Source organism: Pteropus alecto, unplaced genomic scaffold (assembly GCF_000325575.1).
Source record: "Pteropus alecto unplaced genomic scaffold, ASM32557v1 scaffold43, whole genome shotgun sequence".
NCBI classification, from domain to species: domain Eukaryota; kingdom Metazoa; phylum Chordata; class Mammalia; order Chiroptera; family Pteropodidae; genus Pteropus; species Pteropus alecto.
In genome coordinates, this window is record NW_006435764.1 from 6,549,943 (window position 1) to 6,559,675 (window position 9,733).

General features: G+C 56.8%; 1 protein-coding gene across 1 annotated transcript in view; it reads left to right on the forward strand.

The window, feature by feature from the left end:
- Window positions 1-6: 6 nt before the first annotated feature.
- MACROD1 (MACRO domain containing 1) overlaps window positions 7-9,733 on the forward strand; it is a 142,219-nt gene continuing 132,492 nt past the window's right edge. The window contains exon 1 of the mRNA XM_025046196.1: window positions 7-122. Coding sequence (XP_024901964.1) covers window positions 71-122 — 52 coding nt within the window. The 5' untranslated portion in view covers window positions 7-70. The remainder of the gene's footprint in view (window positions 123-9,733) is intronic.

Below are 9,733 nucleotides of genomic sequence, written 5' to 3' on the forward strand. Positions count from 1 at the left end.
GAGAGTTGGGGCTTGGGCGGCAGCGGCGGTGGGGTGGAGAAGTAGGGTGCGCACCTGGGCCCCCCTGGCCATGGCGGCGAAGGTGGACCTGAGCACCTCCACCGACTGGAAGGAGGCAAAATGTAAGTGAAAGCAGGGGCGGGGGGCGAAAGGGCGAGGACGGCTCCACGTGGGCCTTCCGAAGCTGGACTGCACCCCACAAGCAGTCTCTCCCACCTAGAGACCTGAGGAAGTTGAGGCCCCGTATGCCCTGGTATGGAACCCCCCCCATTCATAGCCACGCCCCCCGTGTGCCCAGCCCCACAAATCAGTTCACCCCAGACAGGGTCCAGGTCCCCCGTCAGGGTCAGTATGAAGAAAGTGGCCTTACCTCACTGGAATGGGTCACAGGGCACCCCCAGAGATCATCCAGGACCTACTACATTACTCGATTGTGCAGGAGGGAAACTGAGGCGCCGTGCTTGAGCCGAATAGCCTAGCCCAAGGTCACTTGGAGTTTGTGGCAGAGCTGACATTAGGTTCCCAAACTCTCAATGTTTTGCATAGTATGACTTCTCAAGTGGTGGCATTCTAGGCAGAGTGGCAGTGAATGGGCTGAGGAAAAGCTCTAGGGCTGGTGTCCCACCTGGTGGGATCAGATAGCCCCAAGGAGTGGCCTCCCTAGGTAGGCCAGTCCCACCTCCATCTCGCTTCTCCAGGGCCTGCCTCTCTGGGCACGTGGTCTGGTTCCCTTTCGTCCTCATCACTGGTCTCTGGCCACTTGTGAGCAATCTCTGCCCTTCTCCCCGGGGACACAGAAGGGCTGGCGGGGCAGGGCAGAGATGGGCATTTTGTCTGTGAGAGCAGAGACATCCTCTGCCCAAGGAATCAAGCCACTTCCTCCAGCTCCCTCACAGGCACGAGTCCCAGGGCTGGACTCTGGGCACTCCCACACAGAGCTGGGAAGGGAAGCAACCCGACCTGCAGAGCCCCAAATAGCCCTGCCCGGGTTGCCGGTCCAGCTGCCCCTGCCCTTCAGGGCCCGCTCTCTGGGCCCCTGTAACCATTCCCGGCTGGATCCCCTTTCAAAAGGGCAGGGAAAGCAGCTCATTGGCTGGGCCTGCCTGTGAAGTGGCTTTGGCCAATGGGGCTGAGAAGGCAGGCCTGGGGCTGGCCCTGGTTGGGGGTGAAGGGAAGGCGTCCTCTCAGGATTGGAGGTAGAGTTTAAGATGACTTACCTCTTATGAGTTGCGCGGCCTACCCTGGGATCTTAAAGCGCTGCTGGCAGAAAGCACTCGAGTTTGCTCTGTGGACACAAGGAGTGCTTGTCATGCGCTCAGCTCTGGCCCCAGAACTCTGGCAGAGCAGGGTGTAGGGAGGGGCCTGGCAAAGACCACTGGCAGGGGGACCGTCCCCATAGGGAGCCCTGCTTCCCCTTCTCTGTCAGGGGACAGCAACCCAGGGCGCTAGGAAAGAGCCAGGGGCCCAGGCACCTGCTTCGGATCTGCCTCGATTTCTAGGATCTGGCTCCCCGCCCCCTCCCATTCCTTGGTGCCACTGAAAACTTCTGGACCTCATGAAGCGGATCAGCCAGGGATTCCTAGGCTCCTGTGGTGTCTCTCGGTTCAGAGATGGGCTCTTTATTCATTCAGTCGGTCCGTTTTTATTGTGCACTTTTTATATGGCCAGCACTGTCCTGCTGCTGGGGATTCAGCCGCGAGTGAGAAAGGCAAGGACCCCAACTTCACAGCACTTCTACTCCAGGAGGAGGAAGCCAAGTCCAGAATGCGGTCAAGCCAGTGGGACATTGCCAGGGAAAGGTCAGGGCTGTGAAGGAACCATGGCAAATTGGGCTTCAGTGTTCAGTCAGGGGTGTGCGAAGAGGGTAGCCTGGCCCCTGGCACCCCAGTACCAGGTGTGAAGCCCCCGGCAGGTGTCAGATGGTAGCTTGTGGAGATGAGACACCGAGACCTCTGTTTTAGTTATCTGTTATTGCATATCAAATTACCCTAGTAACAAAGCGGTTACTAAAAGCAAACATTTATTATCTTCCCAGTCTCTGAGCGTCAGGAGCCTGGGAGTAGCTTAGCTGGGTGGTTCTGGCTCAGTGTTCTCAGGAGGTCTGGGGACTTGGCTAGGGCTGGAGTGAGCCATTCCCAGGTGGCTCACTCACATGAGGCGACTGTTGGCTAGAGGCCTCAGTTCACTACTGGACTGCCACAGGGCTGCTTAGTGTCCTTATGACATGGCAGCCGGTTTTCCCTAGAGCTTGTGATGAGGATGAGGAGACCAAGCTGGAAGCCACAGTGCCTCTTGGTGACCTGCTTTATTCTAGAGCTTAGAATCGCGTCACGGAGTCCGGCCCACATCCCAGGGAAAGGAAATTAGGCTCCACCTTTGCATGGGAAGAGAATCGAAGAATTCAGGGCATATTTTTAAACCACTACCCTGGGGGCTGCCTCAGCCGGACTCCCCCTCTGACTGGGGCCTGAGCTTTGGTCCTTGAAGACCCTACACCTTTTCTTCATTATAGTTTACACTTGTGGCAGAGTTATGTTGGACGCAGCAGTCCCCAACCTTTGTGGCACCAGGAACCGGGGCTCCTATGAGAATCTAATGCCTGATGATCTGAGGCGGAGCTGAGGCGGCGATGCTGGTGCTGGGGAGCGGCTGCAGATACAGGTGAAGCTTTGCTCGCTCGCCCACCGCTCACCTCCTGCTGTGCGGCCCAGTTCCTAACAAGCCACAGACAGTACCGGCCCGCAGCCTGGGAACTGGGGACCCCTGCTGTACAGTGAAGTGCACCAAGTGTGCAGACCTTCAGTACTTGTACTTGAGTATCCAGCCGTGCCACAGCCACTCTGGTTGACAGGTAGGACACTGCCGTCGTCCCAGAAGGTTCGTTTGAGCCCCTTTCCTATCAGTACCCTCATGCAGCTATTTAGTCTTCTGTTTGTTCTTGTCTCTTCTTGAGCCTCATATGGACAGAGGGATGCAGGGTGTCGGCGCCTTTTACTCCATATCTGTGCGATTCGTCCACGTTATTGGGTGTGTCAACAGGTTGCTCTTTTTCATTGCTGCATAATATTCCACCGTGTGGATGTAGCTCAGTCTGTGTCGCATTCTCCTATTGATGGACATTTGGGTTTCTAGTGTGGGACTGTTGGCAATAAAGCTGCCCTGAGTGTTCTCGTACATGTCGTTGACGGACATGTGCTCTCCTTTCTCTTGGGGAAATCCCTACCTAGGCCTCCAAACATCTGCCTGTGCCTGAGACGATCCTTTCTCAAAGACTGACACACAGTAAGCAAACTCACAAGAGACCAGTGGATAGGTTGATGTGCCCTTCATGGTGGGGAATTATAGCGGGGGGTCTGGATACTCTCATACGACTGGGCAGGGCCTCCCTTCCCTGTGGAAGAGCCACGTGGAAGCCACATCGTAGCCTTAAGTTTGCTCACCATCATGTGTTCTTAGCTGGGGGGCTGGCTGAATGATTTTGGAAGCTGATCCCACTGCCCCGGACAGGCTGGTCAAGCTTCCCGGCCAAGGGTGGACTTACCCACCACGGGTCCCCTTCCCTGGGCACTCGCTCAGTATTTCAGTCTATACGCCGTGTGGCGTGCCTGCTCCGGGCCCCAGGGGCAGGACGCCTCAGTCCATGGCTCGGAGAGTCCTCTGGACAGATGGCTAAATTCTGCCAGACTCCGGGCCTTCCTTTTCTCCCCCTTCAAGAAGACTGCCTGCTTCTGCGGACCCATTCTCCCTCTAGGTCAGTAAGCGCCATCGGGCTGCATCTTCCTGGCCAAGAGACTTTCGTTCCGTCTTGGGGAGACCTTCACTGGCCAGAGTTAATTTCTCTAATTTAATTCCCTCAGTATCCCCCAGGCAGTGCCTTTTCATCAGAAAATGGTGGAAGCAGTTCGGTGCGAAGGGCCCTAAGGTTGGGCACGGGGGGGCATTTGGGGACTCTGTCATCACAGCAGGGGCTGGCCTCCAGGGCAGGGGTCATGGAGCCTGCTGACCTGCAGTGGGGGCGTTGGTGTCATCAGACACGGGCACGCTCCAGCACCACTGCTTCCTCACGTCCTGAGCCTCAGTTTTCTCATCTGTGAAACGGGACCGACAGCACCTGATTTGTAGGTTGTGCTGAGGTCACATCAAAACCATTTTGTACACAGTGGCCCTTTTCCTTTTTGCCCCTCGGGCCTGTCTCCTCTCTGTGTTCTGTCCATGGCGACACCGGACATGTGTAAACTTGTCTCCCTGTGGTCTCATATGCGGGAGCCTGACCTGCGTATCCCGAGCCTTGTTTGCTCATGTTCCAGCCTCCACGTGCACAGGGCGGGGGCGAGTTACTCATGAGTCAACCCCCATGGGATTTTATGCAGAGCGGATGGTTTATCTGATTTGACTGTTGAACTGGGAAGTTTTCTGGGCACACAGTTTTCCCCACCTGTCTCCTGGGGAAGCGGCCTTGGCACATCCCTGTGTCGTGGAGGCCAGGGCCTTATGGGGAGCAGGCCTCTCCGAGGGGCCCTGTGCTCTTTCTTAGCGCCGCTCGTGCTCCAGGATTTGACAAGACCCTGCTCTTAGGGGATGGTGCACTAAGGTGATTAATGTCCCTGCCACTGTCCCCAGAGCCTTACTGTTATCAGCCCTGCCCACCTGGCCTTCCCCCAAAGAGGAGCCTTCCTCTGCGGCAGCCTGCCCTCACCTTTCTGAGCACCATCTTGCACAATGCCATAAAGACACTTCTTAAAACACATCATTGAATTCCCGCTCGCCCACTGCACTTTATGGCTCTGGCGCAGCCTGCTTTCTCCAGCTTGGCTTTCGTGCCCAGGAGCTGCTGAAAGCTTCATCTGGGGTCAGGCCGCCCCATCAAAATTTATTGCAAACATCTTTTTACAACACCTGTCTCACTGAGCTGTGAAATACTCTACCTCTCCAAAAAAGAAAGAAAATTAAAACCTATGTTGTACATCTTTTGTAAGAAAAATAAAACTCAGTTGTGCTTTAAGTCTGCATCTGTCCTTCAGGCAGAAGGAGGTGGAAAGTGTTATAAATGCATGGAGCATGTGCCCAGCCGAAGAGCCCTGCCTTTCCTCCTTCCAGAGCGAGTGAGGAGGGCCTGGGGGGCGGGAGACTCCATGGACAGAGGCACTAGAGGCGGTGATGATGGCACTTGGTGAGAATCACTGTTGCCTTCTTTCCCATAAATCAGAGGCCATGTAGTGTGTAGCCCCTCGGGGATGAGCCAGGCCACAGCCTTTTGAGAAGAGGACGTGGCGCCCTGCTTGCTGGCCTTGAGAGGTGTATGCTTAGGAACCGTAGACTAGAAAGGACCGGCTGACAGATGTCCCCAAGGTCAGTGCCCAGCCGGCTGGTGGCAGAGCTGGGAGCTCTGGTTGTCTTCCTTTGTCATCTCCAGGAAGTGGAGCTATCATTTGGACTTTGCTAGAGAGAGGGGCCGTGCGGGCTGTGGGTCACTCGGACCAGGCCACAGATAGTGGGGTGGACAGTGCAAGAGAGAGCCTTGGGCTGCGTCCTTCCCCAGCATGTGTGTGGCCAGGTAAGGTTTCTCTGCTTCTGTAAAGCCAGGTGGTGGCATCTTCCAGATGGTGTCTGCTATGGGATCTGAGCCACCTCCGGGCACCCCAGACCAGTTCCACGGAGTGCCAGGGACCTGGCCCAGCCAGAGGGACTCAGGTCTTGGGAGTCCCATGGGTCAGTCTGGGTCTCAGCTGGACCAGTGTCTCCAGCGTCACAGCACATGCATTCACTGTCCGGCCCCAGATGCCGCTGGCCGGGAGTACTTACACTTGGGGAGGGGGATACCTGTGGTCACAGTTGTGCAAGATGACAAATATGGGCATCAAATAATTTAAAAGTTCCTCCGCTTGCTATGCCCCAGGTTGGGAAAAAAAAACTTTTTCCCACCCAAATTTTGTCTCATTTTGTTTTGCTCTCTTTGAGTCTTATTTCACTCAGGAGGGAGTGTGTGTATCTGATATGCACATCGCATTTTATAGCCGACAGAATATTTGTGCAGCCCCCTTCTCATTCACAGCAAGCCTGGGCTCCAAGGGGGCCTGCCGTGGCCCTGTCCTAGTGACGAGAAAACGGAGGCTCAGAGAGGCTGGGTGACTTGCCCATGAACATGACGGTGAGAGGTCATGAGCCCAACCTAGTGGGACCAAGGAGCAGGAGAGGAATAAAGACCACAGTAGTGGCCTGGACCTGGGCCAGCACATGCCATCCGGTGTCTTCGCTGGATGGGAGATGAGGGGCTTCCGTCACAGCACGGCTTCTCTTCTCCGGTCCAGCTGTTCTAGATTTCTCTTCATTTCTCCACCAAATGCTCTCTCTTACCTCAGGGCTTTCGCGCATGCTCTTCCCTCCACTTGGAAGACTCTTTCCTCTTACAAAACTCGCCCTCAACCTCCAGGCCTCAGCTCGTTTGCTCACTGATTCGTCCCACGATGCTCACACATGCCACGCACTGTGCCAGGTGGTGGGGATCCAGAGTACCTCCGCGTGGCCTAGGTCAAGTAAGGACTAAAGCACAGACAGGAGGGGAGGGGGCTGCTCTGGGAGGGGGAGGCCAGTGAGGAGGGGCCTGTGAAGGTAGGCCAGGTAGAGGGCACAGCAGGTTCAAAGGCCCTGAGGCAGGGAGCAGCCTGGCAATTGGAGGAACTGAAAGGTGATCTTCCAGGCTGAGGTGTAGGGGGCAGAGTGAAACACAGCCCAGGAGGAGGTTAGGGAGAGAGGCCTGCCTCCCATTTCTGCCGTGGTAAGGACTTGGAGTTTGAAATGGACTTTAATCAGAGGGACAGCTCTTGACTTATATTCCTAAGCTCCCTGGGCTGCTGTGTGAGGAACAGACGATCAGGTGCATACAGGGAGTCAGCTGGGAGTTGGGGGCTTCGGAGAGGCCTAGGGAGTGACGATGGAGGCTTGGCCCCCCGTCCGCCCCCCCACCAGGGGCTAGCAGAAGGCTGGTTTCTCAGGTACTGTGAGGATGAATCTAACAGCTCAGAAGAGTGATGAGGAGCCAGAGGTGCAGCCTTGGGATGAGATCGTGGGCATAAAGTGGGTTTTGAAGGCACAGAAGTGCTGTGAAGACCAGGGAGAGGTGTGGACTGAGAAAGGGGAGTGGTGAGGCGTCTGAGGGGGAGGGTCAGCGAGCTGGGTGGTCAAGAGAGGGCGGTCCTGAGGGGGATGAAGAGGCTGGGGGTCCTGAGTACACAAGGGAGGACTGATGGGAAGGGCCACTGCATGGGGCCACATGGCCGGTGTGGTGTCTCTGACCTTGGCCTTGATAGAGAGGTGGGGCCACACAGCACAATCTGGGGGAACATGGGAGGGAGGAAGTGTAGACAGTGGAGGAAGGGGACAGGGAAGTGAGTCCACAGCTGTGGGGTGTGGAATGCGGGTCGAGGGAGGATTTTGATTTAAAAGACAAGGACACTAGGGTGTTGGAGGGCAGACCGGCCAGGCCCGTGGAGGCGGAGCTGCAGGAGCTAGTTCTCTGGAGGGCGGCCTTGGCTGGGAGGAGGGACCTACCTTCATGCTCAGTGACCTGAGGGAGGGAGGACAAGGTGCGGGCAGGTGTGTGGGGGGTCCTGGTTTGGTGCGGGGAGGAGGCAGCATCCATGGCTGGAGGAAGAGTGGGGGAGGCTTGGGAGAGGGGAGAGGGGGGAGGGGTACTCACTTGTAAAGCAGCAGCTAGGGTAGGCTGGAAGATGGGCCACCCGGTGCGGGGAGCAAGAATTTAGAGGGAGCCTTCTGCTTGGTGGTGGTATTTTCTCTAGCAATTTGCAGCTCCCAGGGCAGACCAGAGAAACTGGGGGTACCTCCTCCAGGAAGCTGTCTGGGCCTCCCCTCTGCTGGGTTGGGCCTCTGGACTGTACCTTGCTTCCCACCACTAGGCTTGGTGGGGGCTCAATAAACATTTATTAGCTGATATCGTCTGCATTCACAGGGCCAGGGAGTGGCAGATCTGGATGGAGCTGGCCTTTCCACAGCCCGTTCTTTGCTTGGTGGGTACTGTCTGCCACCGGCCGTATGTTTTGCTATGTACCCAACTAAGTCTGTTTGCTTCTCATTTAGCACACAAGGGAGCTTTCCGTACCCCCATTTTATACATCCTTCTGAATACCAGAATGCTACTCCTACTGCCATCCCACCCCCAACACACAAAGAAAGGAGCACTTACGGGAGCCCTTGGCCTGTCCCTCAGATGGTCCGTGGGGTCATGTGTCCAGTGGGGAGGGTAGCCCCTTGAGACGGGGGGCAGGGAAATGGACTGTGAGCCTTGAGGGATGCTAATAACACGGGACCATCCACATGGGTACCATCCATGGTACGAATACCCTCGGCTTCTTTGAAAGAATGAAAATGGCACTCGTGTGTGGGGTCTGAATTTGTATTTGGTGGAAGCATTTTCGGTCTGATCACGGCGCCCCTGGGATGAAGTCAATTCTTAACAGGCCTTGGGGCCCCTTGGTTGGCGCTGCCTCCTCTTACGTCATTCTCCCTGTGCTTATCCCCCGCCCCCAGCCGCCCGCCCCTGGATTTCACTCTCCCAGGGCCTCGGACGTGCTGTCCTAGCTGACAACGCCCTTCCCTGCCCTGGCTGCCTTCTGCTCCTCCTCTGAGTCTCACTTAACCCCCCTGGGCTGGGGTCCCGGTTACCTTGTCCCCCAGCCCCCGACCACCCTTCCTGAGTACTTCTCGGACTCGGGACTGCTCCCTCGCTCGCTTGCGCGCTGGTGTGAAGCCTGGTCAGCCTCCGTCTCCCCGCCGGGAGTATAGGTTCTCCAGGGCCAGACCCACGTCTGCCTTGTTGGGTGTTGTAGTCACAGCACCAAATGCAGGACTAGCATGTCGTAGGTGTCTGTGGAAGGGGTGGGACATGGCCGCCAGGAGGTATGGTTCTGGTTTGAGCTGTGACTGAAGTGGATTTGGGGTGCTACGAGCCTTTATAATAATCCCACCATGATATTGAGCCGGACTGTGAACCGGGCCCTTTCTGTGCACTTGAAGCCTTGAGGAACAGAGGCTTGGATGGACCTAGTGACTTTGGTGGGGAAAAGGGCATGCGCAGGGGACTCACCTGTCCCTTTAATACTGGCCCGTTGCAGCCATTCTCCAGAAGGCTCCAGGAGCCAAACCTTTCCCCTCCCACCACTTCCTCTAATGCCCTTCCACCTTCTCATGCTTTTTGAGTCCCTCGTCTGTGGCCTTTGCTGTTTGTTGCTTCCTCCTCTGGGGGTCAGTGGGGGCTGCTCCATCTGGGGAGCGTGTGGTGGGAGGGAGTGAGGGCTGAGCGCTTGGGCACCCAGGTGGCTTCAGGCCAGCAGGGGGAGCCTGCGAGCTGCGAACCTGGACTGTGCTCAGGAGAGCCGCCTCCGAGGGGCGCTTTGGGCTCTGCCCGGTGTCACCTAAAGTGAAGGCCAAGACCAGGGTCAAGCCTGGAGCAGGGAGGGCAACCAGCCCAGGTGGACCCAGAGTCCATGAGCAGATGGGAGGCCCTGGCTTCCCCTCAGATACCGGTGGCCTCTTAACCTCCCCGAGCTTGTCTCCTCACCTGTAAAATGGGGACAGTTCCAGCTGCTCCCTTGGTTCACGCCACTGGGAGAGGCCCCAGCGGGCATTTGTTAGTGGGGAGCCCTCAGGTGATGCTGGGGACATGTGTGAGCAGGCAGATCTGTTTGGTTCTGTGGCTCTTTGAAGAGGAAGGTTGTCC